The sequence below is a fragment of the Cornus florida genome, unplaced genomic scaffold, assembly GCF_030987335.1.
Source record: "Cornus florida cultivar Cherokee Brave unplaced genomic scaffold, ASM3098733v1 CherokeeBrave_3.0.0_Hap2_Chr05, whole genome shotgun sequence".
Lineage (NCBI taxonomy): Eukaryota > Viridiplantae > Streptophyta > Magnoliopsida > Cornales > Cornaceae > Cornus > Cornus florida.
The window spans coordinates 98,971,949-98,994,693 of NW_026775575.1; the positions used below are offsets into that span (position 1 = coordinate 98,971,949).

The 22,745-nt window shown below is 32.7% G+C and overlaps 3 protein-coding genes across 3 annotated transcripts; 1 reads left to right on the plus strand and 2 right to left on the minus strand.

Annotated features, from left to right (window-relative positions):
• Positions 1-9,176: 9,176 nt before the first annotated feature.
• On the plus strand, positions 9,177-15,162 carry LOC132307897 (intracellular protein transport protein USO1-like). The gene is made up of 9 exons (XM_059805774.1): positions 9,177-9,661; positions 10,151-10,351; positions 10,452-10,574; positions 10,804-10,841; positions 10,949-11,057; positions 11,267-13,525; positions 13,818-13,973; positions 14,350-14,480; positions 14,668-15,162. The coding sequence occupies exons 1-9, from the start codon at positions 9,584-9,586 to the stop codon at positions 14,879-14,881; spliced, it is 3,309 nt and encodes a 1,102-aa protein (XP_059661757.1). The 5' UTR covers positions 9,177-9,583; the 3' UTR covers positions 14,882-15,162.
• A 350-nt stretch (positions 15,163-15,512) lies between these two features.
• LOC132307898 (protein LURP-one-related 4-like) lies at positions 15,513-16,774 on the minus strand. The gene is made up of 3 exons (XM_059805775.1): positions 16,442-16,774; positions 16,097-16,327; positions 15,513-15,960 (listed from the first exon to the last, which is right to left on the minus strand). The coding sequence occupies exons 1-3, from the start codon at positions 16,754-16,756 to the stop codon at positions 15,826-15,828; spliced, it is 681 nt and encodes a 226-aa protein (XP_059661758.1). The 5' UTR covers positions 16,757-16,774; the 3' UTR covers positions 15,513-15,825.
• Positions 16,775-19,179: 2,405 nt separating this feature from the next.
• Positions 19,180-22,009, minus strand: LOC132307899 (protein LURP-one-related 4-like). The gene is made up of 3 exons (XM_059805776.1): positions 21,783-22,009; positions 21,412-21,648; positions 19,180-19,609 (listed from the first exon to the last, which is right to left on the minus strand). The coding sequence occupies exons 1-3, from the start codon at positions 21,969-21,971 to the stop codon at positions 19,475-19,477; spliced, it is 561 nt and encodes a 186-aa protein (XP_059661759.1). The 5' UTR covers positions 21,972-22,009; the 3' UTR covers positions 19,180-19,474.
• Between the last annotated feature and the right edge of the window lie 736 nt (positions 22,010-22,745).

Here is a 22,745-nt window from a genome sequence, read left to right on the forward strand (position 1 = left end):
ATCTACCTTCGTCTCAACAACTTCTAAGTTAAGGTTTCGAAACTGATAAGGAGAAGAATATATTAAGAACACACTTTTGAATTTTGGATTTTAATCTTCAATAGAATTCTTTTGAATCTAACTAATGATAATATACACATGTATGTATATATGGAGAGAAATTAATTAAAAGGGATTGTTGTGATGAAATGAATAGAACAATTTGAAGCTTCACTTAGAGCATTGATATATGATAGTGAAGAGTGAGAGTGATATGTGATGAAAATATATATAGGGTTAGGGGACTATATAAGGTAGGCCGGCCAGCCTGCGTGGGCCGGCTGACAATTTCTTGATCATATTTTTTGTAGTGTTGTTATGGTTTCATTCCCAAATCATGTGGGCGAAGTAAAGTGGTATTAATTTACTAGGCATATAATTAACAAATATGGAACTTTATTTTATAAATAAAATAAAAATATTGTTTTCTTACATAAAAAATGGAACATTTTCTAATGTGTCATCATATTAACCAAATACATGCCCTTTATAACATTAAAAATAAAATAATGTGGAAACCCGTAGTATTTCTCTAAAAATAAGACACCTTAGCTTGTTTGGTGAGTTTTCTAGCTAAGAGCAGTTTTGTATTTTGTTGAGGTAGAAAAATATGCTTAGTTTACCATTCATACAATAGATATCGAATATAATTACATATGCCAATTTTATAAGTAGAAGAAGAAGACTGTGAGAGTAGGTAAGCAGAATCGAATTGAGAATGTTTGCTTTCTCAAAATTTAACAATGTACCGAGTAGAAAAATTAAAGTACTGTAATAAACTTATATATTTTTACTCTTAAATTCCTAGCAAATAATGGTGTTCACTGTGACAGTAGTGGTCATCTTTACATGCATGGAATATTGATAATCTCAATCACTAGGTTATACACATACACACAAACATATAAATATATAACTACTACGTTTTGGCATGACATATGCAAGCAGATCAGTAGTTGTATACTGATCTTGTCCCTTAGGTTTGGCAATTTGTGTTATATATATATTTTAATCTTTGTCGTTGATTAATCAATTCATCTATTGTTGTGAGGTTATTATACGGTTTGCTTTGATGGTCCAAACACTAAAATTAATATGGAGATCTGTTGAGATTTGGTCTAAGCCTACTGTATCCTATGTTTTTGTTGGAATGAGATTGCTTAATTAATTAGTACTACCAAATAAATATATGCATATATAATAAACAATCATGCTCAATAGTGGCTAGATTGGTTTGATATATTCCTTTTGTCGACAACCCATGCGTTATACAAATTATACATAACAGGCTCTGGACATTTCACATTGTCTTTGATCATGGAGATGAAATTTCAAATGGTTCTGCGCTTAATATTAATTTTTACAAGAGGTAAGTGTCAGATACATGCGATATAGGTTTATGTCAGATCATATGCATTCCATTGTATTTGGGAGAAATTATTAGGTAGTGTTGGCCAATCGACGTACAGATGCCATACTACTAAATGTGTCGACTTGATTTTGATTTTTGATTCCATGACATTTCCTGATTGTTCGAGACCACCTAATAAATAATTACATAAATTAATATTTTTAACTTAAATTAGCGGTATATTTTAGAATTTCAACTCAAGTTTTAGAGTTTCTCGACACAAACCTGACATTTATTTCCATGACTAAATGAATGTCCCATTCTTTGAGTTAGATTAATACCCTCTAAGCACGTGGTAGGCCCAATGTCACGCACCAATTTTAATTCAGAAAAAAATTCTTGTGAGACTGAGCTCAAGGAAGAAGAATCGCCCTCCATTTCTCACTTTCTTATTTGAAATATCTTTCGTTTTTTTTTTTTTTTTTTTTTTTCTTTCAAATTATTAGCTATACATATATATATATTTGGAAATAACTCTTGGATTATGAATTTATTTCAATATAGAATAATTCTTGAATCCCAAGTTAGTGGACTGTGGTTAAACACACTAATTGGGCCGAGTCCCATTTACTAACAAAGTAGGCCGTATCCTAACAAATCTTCTCCTTTTGGGCCAATATCTAGCTTGGACTGAGTGAGAAGTATTTTAGGCCCAAGCAACTTATTGTCATCACAGTCATGAGTTTTATATGATATAATATGACCAATCTGACCATGGAATATATATATTAATATATATATATATATAGTTTTGAAAAGGACGAACAAAATAATTGGCAAAGATTACATGTGTATTGATAAATAAATAAAAAAGAAAAGAAAAAAGTATACAATATAGTAATTAAATAGATCAATCTTGATGTTTGTTTGTGTGGTCTAATCAGGCCATTAATTTCTCTCCATGACCTTCATGCTACACAATTGGCAAGATTACAAAATTCTCATAATCATTGTTTCGTCTCACTAACCAAATCAAACCAATCATGTTTCTACATCAATTTCAATCAGGGTTAGACGAATGAGTAATGATTTTTTGTTCAAAGGAAAAATCTAATGAAGATTAGAGAAATTTTTGATGTGATTGTACTCGATAATGAATCATAAAATATTCTAAAAAGCTTCACACTACCACGAAAAAAAAAAAAATAAATAAATAAATAAAGATTTGCCATTGCTGAGGATGTCCTTGGTAAAGCTCAACCCTTAATATGTTGGACAAGAGAGGGAGCTAGAGAGTTTTGGTCACATGAGTGGGCTTTGGACTTTTCTTTTATGGCTGTGTAGCACGTGACCTTTTCTTTCTTGGCACTTGTTAGAAGATACATATCTTTGCATCCTATTCTTCTCAATTTCAACCATTTTTCCAGCAGGGATGAGCTACTTTTAAGTAACAAATAGGCAAACCTAATGATGGTTGTGAATGATGATTGGTTCTAATTTCTAAAGTTCTTGGACCACCCCATATACATATACATATATAAAAGTGTGTGTGTGTCTGTGTGTGTGTGTGTGTGTGTGTGTGTGTGATAATGTGCAGCCTAGTGATGATGATTAATGTGTGTGCATGCATGGGGTCGACCACCTTCACGTGACCACCTTCTGTTGTCTCCTGTGAGTGCACCATAGCATTCATGATTTTCTCTCTTGTTTGGACTAGCTAAAGCTATCCTTCATCATCATCTTTTCTTGTTTTTTATTTTCTTCTACAAGCTATCTCTCTTTTTAACTTTATTTGTTATGCAATCATGTGACCAAAATTTGATAAAGTTTGGACATGTGAAGATAAAGATATCATCTTCTCGTGACAAAAACAAATCAAATCAAATGACTAATTATCTTTTATCCTTTTCTTTTTAATTAATTCAATATATCAAGGTGTCACGTCTGTATTTTTTCTTAATATTCCAATAAAAATTCATGTAGAGGAACATATTTCTTCAACAAATAATAATTAAATTTGTATATATGAGAATGAAGTAACCCTAGGTTGAGAATATGAAAAATTCATGTATTGATTATTTGTGTGGCGCACTAATCTATCAGGATTCTAGCATTCCAAGTTCTAGCTTTTGGACAGATTTATATAAATGAAAAATTACAAATACATGTACTATTAAACCACTATTTACGATTTCATTGAATTGAAGTCATGAAGTTTCAAAAACAATTAATTTGGTTACATAGAAAATTACTGTTCATTTTATTTATTGAAGTGTCCATACTATCTTACTATATTCGATAACTAGTGATCAAATGAATCAAAATTTGATCAATAGTTGTCAAAGTGGTCAACACAAAAATCAAAATACTTGTACAAAAGTGATACATCTGCGTACAAAAGTGGTACCATTTTGTGTGCATAGATGTAAAATTTTTGTATACCGTTAGTACCATTTTTTGTGTAGACCATTTTGATGACCGGTGATCAAATTTAATTTAATTTTATTTTTTGATCACTGATAGTTAAAATAGTATTTTTTTTTTTTTCAAGTTCATACCAACGTTTTTAGTAAATTCATTTTTTCAAAACTTAATGAATTTAACTCCATGAATAATTAATAATGGTCCAAAAATTCATGTGTTTGTAATTTTTCTTTATCTAAACAACCAACTCTTCTATCCTAATAATTATGCAAGGTTTACCACCCCGCATTTTAACCCGATCTTATGTTTTTTTACTGGACAACGTAGAAAGATGATGGTTTAAGTCTTCATGGAAATAAAGAAGATGTGTAAATTTTTTGTCCGCATAAAATAAATATATATAGTATATGTGTGTGTGCATGTCAGCATGAGGTGTGAAAATCCCGATAAGGTTCTCTGATTTGGGAATCTTCTGCAAGTTATTATTGTACGATGAAAATCTTCAAAACTAATTGCAACATATGCATTTCACCTACTAACGAGGTTTAGCTCGGATGGTAAGTGAATTAGGTTGAGTTTGTACCTCATTAAGATGTTGATCATCAACATATATTACGACATATGTGATGGTTTATGGTGTTCTGTAGTTGGGTTGGGTATGGATTTTGTAGATATCTAATTTTTTCCTTAATTAACTCGTTGTCATGATTTTGCAGGGTATCGAGAAATCAACTATTCAAGTGACTCTATATTATACAAATCTTTAGTTGGTTTTCATATGTGTGTTTTTTTTAGTAATTTTTAATGAAAAAGTTTAAATTTATATCAATTTATTCAGTTCCAATCTCCAAGATTTGGTGAAACAACAAATTATTATGCCCCCTTACGTACTTTCCTAGCAAATCACCCATGATGATAGATTTAATTATTACCTGAAAAGCCTTCTTTTTTTTATGCAAATTGATGGTTAAAAGTATACTTAATTACCATGAAAACTAAGAAGTGATAAGCCTCTCTATATATATATATATATGTATATATATGTAATACATGACAAAGGAGGTTGAAAAGTAAAAGTAATGATCGATGAACAATTGGATTAAGGGTCCCTCTCATGAGAAATTAAAGTTGGGAAGGTTAAAGGGGACCATCTAGTGATGAATAATGATCGATCATCTTCTTATCTGCCCATATATAACATCATCACACACATAATTTCACTGAAGATGGAGGCCTTCCTCCAAACTATAATTTTTTTTTGCATTATCACCAAGTTATCCCCTCAAGTCAGCCCTAGAAGGGTAGTATGGGACAAAGATGTTAACAAGCCTAGCTAAGCATTACCTTATATATAACATTTATTTTTTATTTTTTAATCTCCCTTTTTTTGTTCTACGAGTACAAACAAAATGTTCATTCCACTTTGGATCCAAATGAGGAGGGGTTTTGGGCTTATAAAGACACGTATGCAATAGCAGCCAATCATAGTTTAAAATTTTTGATCATATAACAAATTTCTAGCGTTTTACAAATGATATCAGAACAGACCTAAATCTTGATTCGAATTCGGTATTACGAGTTTTGATAGAGAAAAATTGTAAAGGATTCTTGTCTCACATTGAATTTGAATGAGGGAGACGCACAGTCAGCTGTTACACACATCCTCCTAAAAACTATGGCTACAAACAATCCTTTATGGATTCTTCCCATTCATTTCATTAGTGCAATTTATGTCCACCTCTTTTCCTAGTTTTGGGGTTGTAAGAGGTTTTTGAGTGTAAATACCTTTTTTGAAATATTAATATAAACAATCCATTAATGGGTAAAAGAGCGTGGTGGGACTTGATGTTATGAACCTATGGTCTGTCCTGATAGATCTAGGACACATGATAGAATGAAGATATATGATACAATGTATCAATATTTTGTAATTCATTATGGTGGAAAAAGCACAGTGGGCCTTCTCATTGAAGCCAGCTTAGACCTGGCCTCCCTCCTTGGTGGGCTTGTGGGAGATTAGCACACGGAGCCTCAAAACAAGTATATCCACTTCAATTCCACCAAGCTAGTGAGCCCACAAACACATGAATTTGTTTTGTCACTATTAAAGCCCTACTGCGGGGGAGGTGGATGAATTAAGAGTGTGTGGTCCAACTATGTTTTTTTCTGGTTCATCAATTGCTTCTACTAAACGGAGGTTGAAGAAGACCACACTCTATCTATGGAGTCCCTCCAGTTAATAGGAATTGTTTGTGGGCCCCCATTTTTAAGGGCAGTTTGGTTGTCACTTGGAGTTTTGTAAAAAAGTTTGATTTAGGGACCTTTGGTGTCAGGCCACACTACTGTCTTTACCAATTGTAACAGCAACAGATAGTGATACATACATATACATATACATATATAGATATATATGTATGTATAATGTATGTGTCTGGTACGTATTTTTAGTGACTGCAGACACACGCTTAAATTCACGTGAATTATTGACTAACTGTGGTTAAGCAGGCTAGCTACCTCACGCTCAATGTAGGAGCAGCTTTAAAGCCAAGTAAGGTTGAAAGAAACAACCACCTTTACCGTCCTCCTCATACACAGTCTTCATCTTCCATCAATCACCTAATCCCTTAACACATAATTAAAACTAACCCATCTCACTCTAACTTAAATCTTACGTACAAACGTGATATATATATATACACACACACACAGTGTATATATATATACATATAATTGTTTAGGCTACTATTTAACCTGTCACGTGGTGAAGAATGTACTACCAATATATACACATTAGCTCTGTTTTTAGTGAAAATGATTAAATAAATAAATATACTTTTACCACCTAATATACCTTACCAGACGGCAGGTGTTGAATATATATATATTAATGCATGAGACTGTTATACATGTCTTATATTATCAACAAAGAATCTGATTGCCTATCTGGGCTACTTTGGCCAAAGACCTACCTGTAATTATTATATTTATTTATATCAGTTGTTTAATATTTCGAAAAAAAAAAAGAAAAAGATTGTGGTTCACGACAAAGAGACAACAGATTCCTCCAATTTTTTGCACCATTTTATTGATGATTTTATTAAATTATTGTACCAATAAAATTTGAATAGTTAAGTATAATCTTACAAAACTCAACTTATTTGTCAATTGTAGGCTTTGTAGCAATTATGGTTTGCTCGATCTTTTTTAAATTTGATACGCGATTTGTATCGGTCAGTTTACACTGACTTTATCCAAATTTATTACACCGCGACCGTAACCGATAGAGCGCATTATAGTAACAATGCAACATATAACAGGGGCTTTATACTTCAGCATTACTAACATTCAAAGTTTCAAACCCAGCTTACCCTCATTTAAATTGCCAATACTTTATACAATAGCCAATAACTTTTATATTATTAAAGGCATAAGTATTAATGCATATATATATATATATATATATATATATATATTTCTTTTATATATTTTTGTCATAATTACGGAATCGTTATCTAGTCCATGTCCATTCGCAATATTTGTTTCAATCATTACGAATAAAGACATGAATACATTTTTGCTGCAACATCATAATGTTAGGGAGCTCAACCTACCTTAAAGAACAAGAGTAAAAAAGAAAAATATTAAGTAATAAAATATTTCTATATATTAAAGCTATTTTCATATATATATATATATATATATATATATATATATATATATATAATTATGGTGTTCGCGATTTTGCCCGATTAATCCATAAAACTTGTAAATAAAGTTTAAATTATATCTGCGAACGTGGCCGTAAGGAATTATCTTGTCCTTATTTTGACTTCAATTTAGTTATAATTTTCTTCTTTTTTTTAATTATATTTTTGGGTAATTAAGTAACTAATGTATGGTTGTTAACATACATATATATATGTGTGTGTGTGGCATTGATTAATGGTACATCAATGGTTCAATCAATTGAGGGTTTCGTGCCAAGTGTCGGTCCCAACATTAAACTTTAATAGTAAATGTTGTGTTGAAATATTATGTAATTGACAGGGTCCAAAAGCATTTTGCTTACTGCATTGGAGGCCTTAATTATGTAATAAGTGAGTGGAGAAAGTACTACAACATTAATGTAACAGTAACCATATATTTCGCATATCGTATTTAAGATGATTGATGAATTAATGAGTTTGTTATCTGAAGTAAAAAAATTCATATATATATATATATTTAGGAAAAACAACTGAATACATGTAATGTTAAAAACTTATAAAAACCTTAATGGGGCTTTCTTAATTGGAACGCTTATAAAAAAGAAAACAAAATTGTATCAACCGTGAATAATTATTTAATTATAAGCTGCTGATGTACGTTTACTACCCAGTACCAACAGACATATCACAAAGATATGTCTGGTATCAATATCTATATATATAAATTATATAATGAGTACAAATAAGAGGCTAAAGAGGAAATTTTATGGTAGAAGGGTCATTTTCGGAAGATAAAATAATCACCCATAGAAATATAAAATATCAATTAGGTAGCCTCGGTTTTGTTGTGGTCAGAGCTGACTTTTATTGGCATCCTCTTTTTGCTTGCCAGGCCTGGCGTCAGTTATCAGCAAATTTTGTCACCAAAAAATCCACTTTCTTTTTTTAAAATGCCAATATAATCCTCATTTGAGCTTTTGAAGTTCATTTTACATCCCTTTGGAACTCCTATCTCATCAACATTGAGATTAGACCTTAGATCTTGAAACAGATAAATGTGATATGAATTATGTGTGTGTGTGTGTATATATATATATAGGTGTACATTTGTCAAAAGTTAATCAATTTTAAAGAATTATTTGGTGCCATGAATATTCCAAATAAATTTGGGGATGATGTATGGAAATTTATGTCGATATAGAGTGGGTATCCTTTAAATTAATATTGTTTGGGATCAAAATTACAAACTTGGTCAAAATTAGTAAGGCTAAAACAAAATATATAATGGTAAAAAAATTATACATGCTACGACAACTCGTAACAAATATAATAATAATGAATAATAAGTTAGAGACGGATTTAAAAAATTATGTGAGGGGCGATCTCATTGGTTTAACAAGATAATGATAAAAATAAAAATTATGACAATAAATGTGTGTGTATTATAAATTACACAGTGCTTCGACTAAGATGTGTTATGTATAAAGTAGAGCTAAAAAGTAGTGAATACATTAAAAACATTAGTGTTCACTAATATCCATGTAACTGTCATAATCCTACCCAAAGAAGCTTCTTCTGTAATCTTGTCTATTTTTCCTTTACCTTTTTCTAATTATGAATTAAATACTACTGAAATATGAGCTCACGCCTATCTTTTTCAACGACACTCTGTTACACAAATATACACATAGAGAGAGACAAAGGAGAGAGAGAGAGAGTGTCTTTAGATCTGCTTGTTCCATACCCTGCTCTTTAAATTCAGTCACGAGTAATCAATGTAAGGCCTCTGCAAAATTTTTGATGTTTCACTGAGTTGGGCTCGCATTGATCGACTGTGTCAACTCAGTATCGAGTTTAATCTCTATTTGTAGTTTTTGGTGCTGTACTGGTTTAATCTCAAACTGGGCTCTCGCAATTCAACAACATTGGTGATCCGTCGCATGAAATGGTGATTTTCTGGCCGTGTTCGCCGGAGCTCTGATGAGGTACGGATTTTTCCGGCCGAGCTCCGGCGAGCCTTGAATTCCACAAAGAAGACGTGGGGTTGAGGCCGAGAGCGAAGATGTTCAAGTCGGCGCGATGGAGGAGCGAGAAGAACAAGATCCACGCAGTGTTCAAATTGCAGTTTCATGCAACTCAGGTACTCGATACATTTCCTCTAATCCAATCAAATGTTATCGTCTGTGCATAAATATATGTATGTGTATATTTTATATACATATAGTCATCCAATTTATATATATAAAAAAATGTATTGGAAAATCAAATTTTCAACACTGGTGGAATTGGAAGTAGAAGAAATCATTAGCTGCAATGTAATGGGGCAGTTAGAAATCTACCCTATGTTTGTTTGTGGAGAAATGGAATGAAAAGAAAGTAAAGAAGAAATTAAATTTGTGTTTTTATTTATTTATTTATTTCCAGGCATTGTCAAACATGAAATAGCTATAAACAAATCATTTATATGCCAAATAGGTGAGTTAGGCTCAGTGGAGCTGGGATTTGTGTTTCCTTGTGACTTGATTGGTGAAACTTTTTTAAGTTCTACAACTACTATTTTCTTCCCCTTTCTTGCATTTTCTTGGGAACCAAACATTGAAATTTTGTGATCATGGGTTGGTGTGTTCAGGTGCCAAAATTAGGAGGGGATGCATTGATGATATCTGTGGTTCCGGCGGATGTTGGAAAACCGACGGTGAGATTAGAGAAAGCAGCAGTCCGAGATGGAAGTTGCTATTGGGAGAATCCTGTCTATGAAACAGTCAAGTTCATTCGGGAGCTGAAAACAGGGAAGATTCATGAGAGAATCTACCACTTTATGGTGTCAAATGTATGAAATGTTTCAACAATCTATGAATTTCTATTCTTTGTTTCCTTACCAAATAACTTGTTTGTGTGAATTGATATCATGTGTTCTTGGATTTTTGTAGGGCTCATCAAAATCTGGCCTTTTCGGAGAGGTCTCTATTGATTTAGCAAATTATGCTTTGGCCACTAAGCTTTCCTCTGTGTCTCTTCCCCTCAAAAATGCAAAATCTGAGGGTGTTTTGCATGTTAGTTCTGTCTCTCTCTCTGACACACACGCCCGGGGGTGCACAAACACACACTACATTTATAATTGTCATAAATGGCAAAGTTCTTTGGAAATTCAAATACAAAGACCTCTGAAAACCCCTGCTTGCTAATTTTATTAGTCTTCAAAATTCAAACGCTTATTGAAGCATATTACTGTAGTCTATGCCTATAGATATTTCTCACATGTAGTCGTTGCTTCTGCTATAGGTTTCTATCCAAAGGATGCCAGAGAATGCTGATCAAAGGTGAAAATTAAGTATCACTTTTTTTTTTTTCATTAATCTTTCAAGGTTTCAAATCTTGCAGGCAAGTAAAGTTAATTGTAAAATTTCCCTTCTCTGATTCTATGCAGAGAGCTTGAAGAAAGTGAAAATGCAAAAAACAGTTCCCAGGACAAAAGCTTGAAGACAGAATTAAGCAATGGTCATACAAATGGAAGTGTCCAAAGCAATTTAATTGAAGTAAGATTTTAATCCATCTTAGTCAATAACTAAAATTTGTTTTCTTACTCTAGAGAGGGTCTGTGGTTGCATTTATTTAATTCTTACATAAGCATAGTTGAAGAAATATATGAAAATTTCCAACAGTGTGGTAGTACTGTGACTATGGCACTTGGTTTTCTACTCAGAACAACCGATACAAATTTGCTTTGTTTTTCTATTATTTGTAGGATGGGCCCTTTAATAAGACCATTTCTTACAATGGCGACGTGAATGGGAACCGCCGGGCATCTAATGGATCTGATGTTACAATTTCAAGTTCTGAGAGCAGTTCCGGACTTGATACTCCTAGAGAACTTGGGCTGAAGAATAATAACAGTGACCAAGACCATACCAGCTTCCTATCATCTCTAGATCATCTCTCAGTGCCTCAGAAACCGACCTCTGATGCTTCAACAACAGTCTATGAGGAGCATCAGGGATCACAATGGGAGTGGTTAGGAGGTTCTGCCCCTGAAGTAAGTACAGATGATTCATCAAGCAGTCCCAGAGACACCCTTTTAATAGAAGGATCACAAGAGACTTCAGATATCATGGTTGAAAAGCTCAAAACTGAAATTTCTAGTTTGGCTAGGCTGGCAGAAGTGTCCGAATTGGAACTACAGACTCTGCGGAAGCAGATTGTGAAGGAGGGCAAAAGGGGGCAGGATCTTTTAAGAGAGGTTGGTAGCCTCAAAGATGAGAGAGATGCACTCAAGGAAGAATGTGAAAAACTCAAGGCATTCCGGAAACGTACTGATGTGGCGAAAGTTGAAAACAGGTTGAAGTTTGAGGGAGGGGATACAAGGGCTCTTTTTGAAGAACTCAGGGAAGAACTAAATTATGAGAAGGACCTTAATGCCAATCTTCGGTTACAACTTCAGAAGACACAAGAATCAAACTCCGAGTTGATTCTTGCTGTGCGTGACCTAGATGAAATGTTGGAGCAGAAGAATATGGAAATATCGGGATCAGCTACCAGTGAGAATATCAAGGAGTTATGGGAAACCAACTCCAAATCTGAAACAGAATACGATGAAGATCAGAAGGCACTAGAAGAGCTTGTTAAGGATCATAGCAATGCCAAGGAAGCACACTTACTGGAGCAAAAGATCATGGACCTTTATGGTGAATTGGAGATCTACAAGGGAGATAAAGATGAGCTAGAAATGCAGATGCAGCAGCTTGCTCTTGACTATGAGATCTTGACGCAGGAAAACCATGACCTCTCATATAAACTACAGCAAAGTCAGCTGCAAGAACAACTGAAGATGCAGTATGAATGTTCGCCTCCTTATGCTTCCATAAATGAACTTGAAACCCAGGTTGAAAACTTGGAAAATGAACTCAAGAAGCAGTCAAAAGAATTTTCCGATTCTTTGGCTTCCATAAATGAACTTAAAACCCATGTTAAGGGTTTGGAGGAAGAACTGGAGAAGCAAGCACTAGGATTCGAAGCTGATCTGGAAGCTCTTACACGTGCCAAAATTGAGCAGGAGCAGAGAGCCATACAAGCAGAGGAAACCTTGAGAAAGACACGACGGCAAAATGCTAATACAGCAGAGAGGCTTCAGGAGGAATTTAGAAGGCTTTCTGTGCAAATGACATCTACTTTTGAAGCGAATGAGAAGCTGGCTACAAAATCAATGACAGAAGCCCATGAACTCCAACTGCAGAAATTTCATCTAGAAGAAATGCTTCAAAAAGCAAAGGACGAGCTTCAGTTTGCGAAGGACCATTATGAAGCAAATTTGCACGAGCATTCCAGCCAAATAAACTCCATGACCAATCAAATAGAACAGATGCAGTCAGAAATTGAAGACAAGTCTACGAGGCTTGAATATCAAAAGAAGCATGAGGAAGAAACTCGTGGGGTTCTCTCACAAGAAATTCTAATGCTCAGAGCGAAGATTCAAATGCTCACAACAGAGAATAATAACCTTTCTGAAGAGCCAGAACGGAGAGAAACCTTGGAAGCTGAATTGAAACAAATGAAAAAATCTATGAAGGAAGCTGAAATGCTGGTTCAAAGGGGGAATCTGGAAAGGAATGAGATGGAAAGCGTTATCACTTTGTTGAGGGAGGAAGCAGAGAAAACACTGGAGGAGTTGAACATTTTGAGGAGTCTAAAGGATGAAAAGGAAACGATAGTTGGAAATCTGCAATTGGAGCTGGAAACTCTTAAATCTCAGTGTAATGACTTAAAACATTCTCTGCTTGAGGATGAATTAGAGAAAGAGAAACTGAGGAAGCAGGTATTTCATTTAAAAGGTGACCTAAAGAAGAAAGAGGACGCATTCAGCAGTATAGAGAAGAAGCTCAACAGTAGCAACAGTCGAGCAACAGTTTCTGATGGAGCGAAAGCAACTATGAGAAACAATAAAGCTGCTCCTGTTCCTCGTGGTTCTAAAGAGGTTGCAAGTATGAAAGACAAAATAAAATTGCTCGAGGTAAATTTTAATTTCATTTAGTAAATTGTTTAACTTGAAACATGCTAGGCATTAATGGTAAATCAGGTATAGAGGAACAAAGATATTGCTGGTGAGAGATAAAGTATTGTTAGAAAACCAAGATGGACAACATCCCTTTGTGACTGACCATCATATTTTGAATCATTCGGATATGATTTATGTTTTGGTCTTATTGAAAATGTTTTTCTGATGTGTTGACCAAGTTTCAAGTGCTTCTGAAAGTATGATATTTTCTGATTTGTTGTACTAACTATATTTTAATCACGAGCAGGCTCAGATAATGCTGAAGGAAACTGCTCTTGAAACCTCGACAAATTCATTTCTGGAGAAGGAGAAAGATCTTCAGAATAAAATTGAAGAGTTAGAAAGAAGATTGGAAGAACTCAATCACAATAGTATGAGTTCCCATGAATTTGAATTTCCAAAGGTTAGAAATTTTGCAGTTCAAATGATCCAGTACCATGCATTTTTTAATAAAACACATACCTGATGCTTACTAGTATACAAGTGGTTGTAGTGAAGTTCATGAACTGTTTTGAGCATATCAAGTTATTAATGGCATTATTAGCATTCCTTATTTATGTTTGAGTTGGAAGGTGTGAAAGGTGGAGACCTAAAACTAAACACGCCCTACTTTCAATTTGATTTTCTGCTTGGCTTAGTAAAGTGACTTTCTCTGTCAAATTCAAATATTGAAGTAGTCTAGTTGGACTTCTGTCTAGGTCGAATATCAATATTTTCTTCCAGAGACCACACATAATTTAGTTAATCAGTAACCGGAAATGCTTAATCTTGGGATGCAGGTAACTTGCAATATGGAAGACGTTACTCTGAATGGCAATGTGCAAAAAGAAGTGATAAATACAGTAGAAAAATTGAGCTCTACAGGGTGCATGTCCAATAAAAATGCATCTACAATGTCATTGATGAAGAGGTATCACTTAATGGAATATAATTTCATTTTCCTTCAGCTGGTTTTGCTCTACCTTTTTGCTCCTAAATGGAGGTACTAACTTTAGATTAATCCAGCTAAGGACCATTGCCACAAAACTGAGATTTACTCTATTTTTAGGAACAATTTCATGATTTTCTGATAATCTATTTCTTTATTGCTGCTGCAGTGATGACAAAGAACTGGAAGCACCTGCCATAAATACCAATGAATTATTAAAAGAAATGTCACTACTGAAGGAGAGGAACGAATCAATGGAAGGCGAACTAAAGGATATGCAAGAGAGATACTCAGAAATAAGTCTCAAGTTTGCAGAGGTAGAGGGTGAGAGACAACAGCTTGTAATGACGGTACGCAACCTTAAGAATTCAAAAAAGAACTAATTAAAATTTTCGCTAGAAACTGGATACTGCATAAGTTATAACAGCTGGGTGCAAGTGCGAAGAATCCAGATGCCACAGTTCCATGAGTGTCTTATCTAGAGAAAAAATAATAATAATAATAATGTGTATATCAGTAATATATTTATCTATTTTGTTTTTCACAGATTTCACATATTACAAAGTAGTTTTCTCGTATAGGTCAATATTCCTTGGTGTTGGATCATGTTGTTTTTATAATTTCATTGTAGATTGGTTTTTGTCAATACAATTCAACTTGGCCAGTTTTCTGTGTTGCTTGCAGAACTATGAGTAAATGGTTGTAACAAACTCCTACAATTGTCGGATTTGAAGTTGAACATTAACGGCTCTATGTTTCTTGCAGACCTGTTGAATCTATTAGCGCCAGTTTTAAGTCTTCCTAAGCAAACACATTTTGCTGATATATACAGTATATATAAAGAAGCCTACTGGCTACTGCCTTGGGCATATTATTTAACAATTCGAGACTGATTATTATAAGAGATATATATGCTTTGTAAGGAAATTTACATTGGAGGACACACGGAAAAAACAAGTATTGACTAATTAATGAAATCATAATAATCAAGAATGAATATATATATATATTCAATACAAACACGTGTAAATGGAAAATCTTTCCTGTCGCAGTCAGTCAATTTTATCTACAAAAATTCTCCCTTTCATCTGAATGCACAAGAAAACCATAGGAATCCATTATATATATGTGCGTGTTTTGTGTGTGTTTGAATAAAAATGATCCTCATGTGACGGTCTTCCTTTTAAACCCAAAAACTATGGGCTTCTTCCCATCGTTGCTTTGGAACAGTTCTCAAGATCTCCAAAAACGAGGTTTCAACTGTTCTCGATTTCTCTAGTTCTTGTGAGAAAAAAAACTCTTCTCAGAAAACTGAATCGGCAAAACCCTACATTTTGCGACCAATCAAACAATAGACAGCTACAAGAGCCATGAGAAGGGAAGGATCTACAAGAGGCTCCACCACCAAACTTAGCACATCCTCTCCCAACACAATTCCTGAAGATGATTGCTTTTGCTTTACCTGTCAAAACAAACCTCTGTTACTACCATTTTCACCAAAATAAATAAATAAAAATAATGATCATAATCCTCCACATATATATATATATATATATATATATATATATATATAGAACATAAGTAATCAAGAAGCTCACCTCTGCCACAACTCTTCCTTCATTATCTATTATCTTGAATTCCGACTTTCTGGCATTTCCTTGTATCCTAAAACAACTTGCTTGAGCTTCATCACACCCCATTGTCACTTGACATGCTGATTCTCTGTTTAAAAACTTGTAATTTTTTCGAACTCGAAACCATGGCTTCTCGTTCTTGACTTCATGGCCATTGCTCTTATATCCATCCCAATACCCGAAAGCAAGCAATTTCTGCACAAATTTTCATTAAAAGCAAAAAATTATGTTCTATTATTAATAGCTTCGAGTTTCAACATTAAAAAAACTACATGTAATTTCATATTATGTGTTTGTGTGTGTACATACCTTTCGCAGTATGGTGCAGAGGACTCTGCCTTTGAGATCCATGAGAAAAACTTCACTGCAACACTTGCTGTCATAATTATCGATTCGATAAACGATCTCGCCGTTTGAATTGAAGACTGTGCATCCATTTCCACGTAGCACAAGCGATTTCATATATATAGTATATGTATCTCTGTGTGAAGAAGATGGAGTACAGGGTGTGTTAGGATAGACCTTAGCCATCTGAAAGACAAGAAAAAATAATCTGCTTGTAGATGAAGAAGAGAACTTTAGTCCTTTCATATGTTCAACACACTTGCTATGAAGCTTCAACATATTAAATAAATAAGTCAATGATTGTTCCCCTCGTGAAACTAAAATATTGGAATACTATACTGCAGGGTATTAAATACTAAATTGTTTACATGAGTATCACATATACTCATGTTTAAGGTGTGTAATGAGTGTAAAAATAATGTATATAGTTTATTAGGTATGACTACCGTATGACTCGGTATATGAGTATAAATATTAAAATTGTCATGTATTTAATTCTTATCCATATTAAGAAGTATTAAACAATAAAAATGGGGAAATGAGTGTGTTGGTTGATGTAATGGAGAAGAGGAACAATTGTATTAGTATTTGTTTAAGTACTAAGCACATTATTCAAAAACCAACAATAAGAAAATCTCGGTTTGGCTATTGTTAGAAGACTTGGAAAGTTCAGTAACAGTTAATTGGGTAAAGCTAGCGTACATGTGTTGTACACAAGAAATTCTCTCCACATGAAAATACCTTTTGGCTATGTTTTACTCGAATTGTTTTTTAGTCAGTCCAAATATTTGACTTCTGTGGGTTGCTAGCTAGCTAGCTAAAGAGGAATCCAAATCTTGTCGGGTGAGAGAAATTTACCATTTCGTTTAGTGGGTAAAATTTAGGATAAATTATACTTATTTTTTTTTTTTTAAGGTTTGGACAAATCTCACACAAATGAAGCATTTAAAATTTATTATTTTGACCTCCCTTGAGATTTGGGTATATGCTAAATAACCTCCTCTCTATATTAAAACTTGTAAAAAAATTTCATAAAATGATCAAGTTGCACTTACACTTTTTTTTTTATTAATTTATAAGATATTTTTTAAGAGAGGATAACTGTAGTGAAGAGGAGAGAGAAAGTGATAGGTGAGATGAGATAGAATAATTGATTTTTTAAGATTTTACAATATATTTTTGTGTTATAAAAATATATTTCATATAAGGGTATAATTGACTTTTTAATAATCTTAAGGGAGGCTAGAGTAATAGAATCTCAAACGCTCTACTCACGTGAGATTTGTCCAAACCTCAGAAGAGGTAAGTGTAATTTCAAAAAAGTAAAATTCTGCCATTTCACCCTATTATTATGTTAATGAAATTTAATATTGATAATAATGAACTTCTCCAAACTACAAAAATCTCTCAACAGAGAGAATTTTGATTAAGAACGCGTAGTTGTGAATGATATTCAAACTAAATAAATGATGATGTTTTATGGCAATGTCAACTTTGTTACCGAAACAATATATGAGTGTAAGTATCTGTAAAAATTTACGCAATTGATGCATATAAATTATTTTGTACTTGGAGAAAAATTTACCAATTGTTTTATGGAATATGTACTTGGTTTTGAATGCGTGTGTGTGAACTTATGTGGCCATACAAGGATGTTTCAACTAATTTTCCTTGAAAGGGAAGTGTTATAATTGTGGTCCATTATAGGTGTCTCAAACTCTCAACTCACATTCCTTCAAAGAAAAATGTGTCAAATAGTGTTTCTCGTGCTATTGATTTTTCCACTCTTTTCAAAGAAAATGTTATTTCCATTTTACAAACAAGTCAAACCAATGGCAAAAAGATGCCAAAATTGGACGCGACGATAGCGGCCATTTTGTTATGATGATAAAAGGACAAGCTTATTGTTAATGAATATAGTTTTTATAAGTTGTGTACCATGATTCATTAATCAATTTATATATATGGATAAAACTTCAGTCTTACCTCATCAGAATTACCAAATTTTGTCCCGTACATGAACTTGTTACAATAAAAAGTTGACACTTATTTTAAATTTAAAATTCATCCCGACAAATTTTGTTCAACACATTAACGTGTCTGAATAAGAAGTTGACACTTATTTTAAACTTAAAAAAATACAAAACATGTATTATCCTCATTTTTTTTTAGGATTAACCCATATGTCTATTTTTTTTTTTTTTTTTTTTTTTTTCGCCCTCTTTGGTCCGCCCTATCTTATCTATCATCCACATCTTTCTTTTCCCTTACCTTCGGCCACCAATCATTCCAAATCCTATTATTGAATGTATTTTCTTTTAATTTTGAAAATGGATAAATATAAATGGTTAGTTCAAACTTTTGAAAGGATGGTTTTCTATCTTAAGAAAATTAAAAATAACATAAATAAATCAATTATTGCTAAGACGAAATCGAAATCCAGTCTAAAGCAGAGTGGTCAAGGTCCTGGTAGGGAAGATTAGGTTTATAATGACCGCGGCTAGAGTTAAGGAAAAAGAAAGATGAGACGAACTGAGATACACAAATGGGAGGTAGCAAAGAGTGGGAAAAAATAGTTCTGTCGAGTTTAATCCTAAAAAATAGGTATGACCCATATTTTGTATCTTTTTAAGTTTAAAAGAGATGTCAACCTCTTATTGTTACACTTTAGTGTGCAGGACACAATTTGTCCACAGATCCAAACCATTATCCTATATGTATATATATATATATATACTGGGAATCAACTCTAGAGTTATAGGAAACACTAAAGGTCTGACCTTTTATCTTCCGAACAATACTATCAGATCTGATATACACAAGCTATATACAGTCACATCTGATATACACAAGCTATATATTTAATAATCTTTTCATTTTCCTACTCATCCGATCGCTCAGAAAACAAAACATTGTTTTCACATTACAAATAAATTATTTTCATCAGGTCTAAGAAGCTCATGCATGATCAGCAGCAATGGTGGTGATGTTAATAATTCACATTTTTTGATTAATCAATCCATAGACAGTCATAAGAGCCATAACTAGGGAATGATCCCTTTGGGGTTCCACCACTAATGTTAATACATCATCTCCCAACAAAACTCCTGAAGTAGATTCTTTTTGCTTTACCTGCACAAAACCAAATTATTCCAGCTGTTCACATATATAACACAAAATATAAGAGAAATATGTAATTAAATAGAAAATATATCAATTATTAAATAAAAAATTTGCCCAAATCGTTACAGTGTATTATGAGTCTATGACCATACCATACTGGTTCCTAGATATACTTTATGCTCAATAACATATTTCTCTTAACCATTTATTACCTTATTTAACCGGGCAACTAATCAAGTGCAAATTTTTTTGGGAGAAAATACTGACACTCCACTTTTTTCAATTACACTTCACTTATTTTTATTATTATTTCTTTTAAAAAAAAATAACAAGAAAGTCCTTAAATTTATTAATCTATCATCTCTTATTTTAAAATGTCATAACTACCTTTATAATTTTGATTTTTGTTTTTTTTTTAATACCTTCTTTACTTCCTTTACTATTTTTTTTCATGTGCTATACATTTTTTGTTGGTTAAATCAAAACAAGTAATTTATTCAACAAAGTTAACTTTTTTCAGGTATAGAGGTACTTTTTTTTATTGGTCCTTAATTCAATAGAAATAACTCTTTTTTTTTTTTTTTGGATCTTGACAAAAGAGATAATTTTTTAAATAATTTTTTTTTTGTTTTTTAGAGTTTTTTTCTATCAAAAGAGATAAATTTTTTATTGGGTACCTCTTTTTTTTTTTCTTTTTTTTTTTTTTTTTTCAGTTCGGTCAAAACACACAAAGTTTATAAAACAAAACAAAACAAAAATAAATAAATTTATTCAATAAAAATAATTTTTTTTTTTGTCTTGTTAAAAGAGACCTAAAATAGTAGTAAATATTAGAGACACAAAGAAGAAATTTGAAAGGATAATTGTGTCATTTTAAAAAATAAAAATCATTTACTTGTAAAGTTAAAGTTAGAATTGTCATTTCTGTAAGATTAGAGTGCGAATATAAAAAAGTGCGAATATAAAAAAAGATCAATCTGTTGAAACATAGTTAGGGAATTTGATTGCATTTAACCATATAAAAATCCGTGGATCATTCCAAACTGTATTTCTTCGTGGCAGAACAGAAACATGAGAGACCTCTGCTAACTAATTGAAATAAAAGTTACTTCTATACATAATGTAACATGAGCCAGAATTCTCTGCCTACTGCAGTTGACCAATATCGATCACTATACATGTGATCAAGTACAGACCGGTAAAGACTGGAGGCACAACCTTCTCAACTTTAAAAAAAAAAATTATTTTTGTATGCATAATTCTTTAAAATTTTAAAATTGCCCCCCTCAACTTAATTTTTTATTTATTTATTTATTTTTATGTATAATTCTTTAAAATTTTAAATTCCCCCATTTTTATGTATAATTCTTTAAAATTTTAAAATTCCACCCCCTCAACTTTAAAAATATTCATTTTTGTATATATAATTATTTAAAAATTTTAAGTTTCCCCCCTCAACTTTAAAAAACTTCATTTTTGGATGTATATAATTCTTTAAAATTTTTCTACTTTAAAATTTTTATTGCATTGTGCCCCCGAACATAATTTATGGCTCCGTCCCTGCATGTGATTATGCGACACGTGTGACTAATCATGATTGTTCAGTGTTGCTCGTTCTAATTAGTGAAATACATTATAATAAATGATACTATAATATTGTGAAGTTTGAAATTGTATCATAATATTTGTGAGTTACCATTTATTGTAACCTATTTTATTAACTGAATGGAAGGCGACCACGGTAACTCACCGGAGAGAATTTGGGTCCCACCCAGAAGTCAGAACACATGTACATGCAAAATCGTACGTACCTCTGCAACGAGTTGGTTATTGGTGTCCATAATCTTAAATGTTGATTTGCCAGCCAATCCTACTATCCTGTAGCTGCAGCTTGCTTTGGCTTCATCACAACCCAACCTAACATCACAACTCATGTCTCTCCTCAGAATCCTCCAATCTTTTCTTACTTTTAGACATGGTCGACTCTCTTTCTTCACTTTACACCCACTCCATTTGTAGCCAACCCAATATCCAAAAATTCCCAGCTTCTGCAAAAACAAATAGAAAATAATGGAATATATATATATATATTCAATTTGCAATTTAGACACAAAAAAAAAAAAAAAAAAAAAAAAAAAAAAAAAAAAAAAAAAAAAGCCTTGTTCCACTCATTGTTTGGTACCTTTTTTTGTAGAATAGAAAATAAAACTTCGCCATGAAGATCCATGAGATAGACTTTGTGACAGCACTTGTTGCCATAGTTATCGATACGATAAACAATTTCACCTTTTGAATCGTACACAGTGCACCCATTTCCATGGAATACAAGTGACTGCATCCATATGGTATATATTTCTCTTCTTGAAGCCATATATGTAGAAAAATATATATGAAAAAGAGCTCTCTCAATATAAGAAGATAAGTTGACATTTAATACAAAAAAGAAATAATAATAATAATAAATAAGAAAATAAGAGCTTGTGGTTTCAAATTCCTTCCAGATTAATTGGGTGCATGATTCAACTTTGTGATGGTGACCAATGTAGCCGCCATGTCTGCACAATATTAAGGGCTCTTTGGTCATTACATTTGTTTTGCTCTATGTATGAGGGTATATAGAGTGGACCAATGTGACCACATTTTGTGGAAGAAAAAAAAAAAAAAGTGACCACATTTAAGTGCATATGCATCAAAATTGAATGTATATATATAAGGTTATTTGTGCATCTAGATTATTCAAGCCCGTCTCTGTTGGGGCATCCCTCTTTCACGTACGCAGCAGCCCCTATGGACTTTATAACTTTTTGACTAATTTTTGCGTGAGTGGTGGAATCACTCGTGATACAAGTTTCCATGCACAAAGTCTGAATAAGACATAGAGGCCAATTTGGATCATCTGCTATTTAGATATTACAAATATTCATGTTTAAGTTTGTTTAGGTTTTGTTGTAAATTTGTAATATTTTATTTAATATTTGTAAATTCAATTATGGAGAATACAATATTTAGTTTGTGTTCGCATTTTGTTGAAGTGTCTGATACTACATTTTCACTGATTCACATTCCAGAAATGTCTTCTTGATATTTGATTTTTTTTTTTTTTTTAGCTTACTTGGATTGATTGGTCTTCTGGTGTATATATACT

Bases quoted from the DNA above. Each gene is read 5' to 3' on its own strand.
- LOC132307897 (XM_059805774.1), top strand. From the start codon at position 9,584: ATGTTCAAGTCGGCGCGATGGAGGAGCGAGAAGAACAAGATCCACGCA. The intron at 11,058-11,266 runs GTAAGATTTTAA...TATTATTTGTAG, and splicing joins TCCAAAGCAATTTAATTGAA to GATGGGCCCTTTAATAAGAC. The intron at 14,481-14,667 runs GTATCACTTAAT...TTGCTGCTGCAG, and splicing joins ACAATGTCATTGATGAAGAG to TGATGACAAAGAACTGGAAG.
- LOC132307898 (XM_059805775.1), bottom strand. From the start codon at position 16,756: ATGTTGAAGCTTCATAGCAAGTGTGTTGAACATATGAAAGGACTAAAG. The intron at 16,328-16,441 runs GTATGTACACAC...AAATTTGTGCAG, and splicing joins TCTGCACCATACTGCGAAAG to AAATTGCTTGCTTTCGGGTA. The intron at 15,961-16,096 runs GTGAGCTTCTTG...TTGTTTTGACAG, and splicing joins AAGGAAGAGTTGTGGCAGAG to GTAAAGCAAAAGCAATCATC.
- LOC132307899 (XM_059805776.1), bottom strand. From the start codon at position 21,971: ATGGCTTCAAGAAGAGAAATATATACCATATGGATGCAGTCACTTGTA. The intron at 21,649-21,782 runs GTACCAAACAAT...TTGTTTTTGCAG, and splicing joins TTTCTATTCTACAAAAAAAG to AAGCTGGGAATTTTTGGATA. The intron at 19,610-21,411 runs GTACGTACGATT...GGTTTTGTGCAG, and splicing joins ATAACCAACTCGTTGCAGAG to GTAAAGCAAAAAGAATCTAC.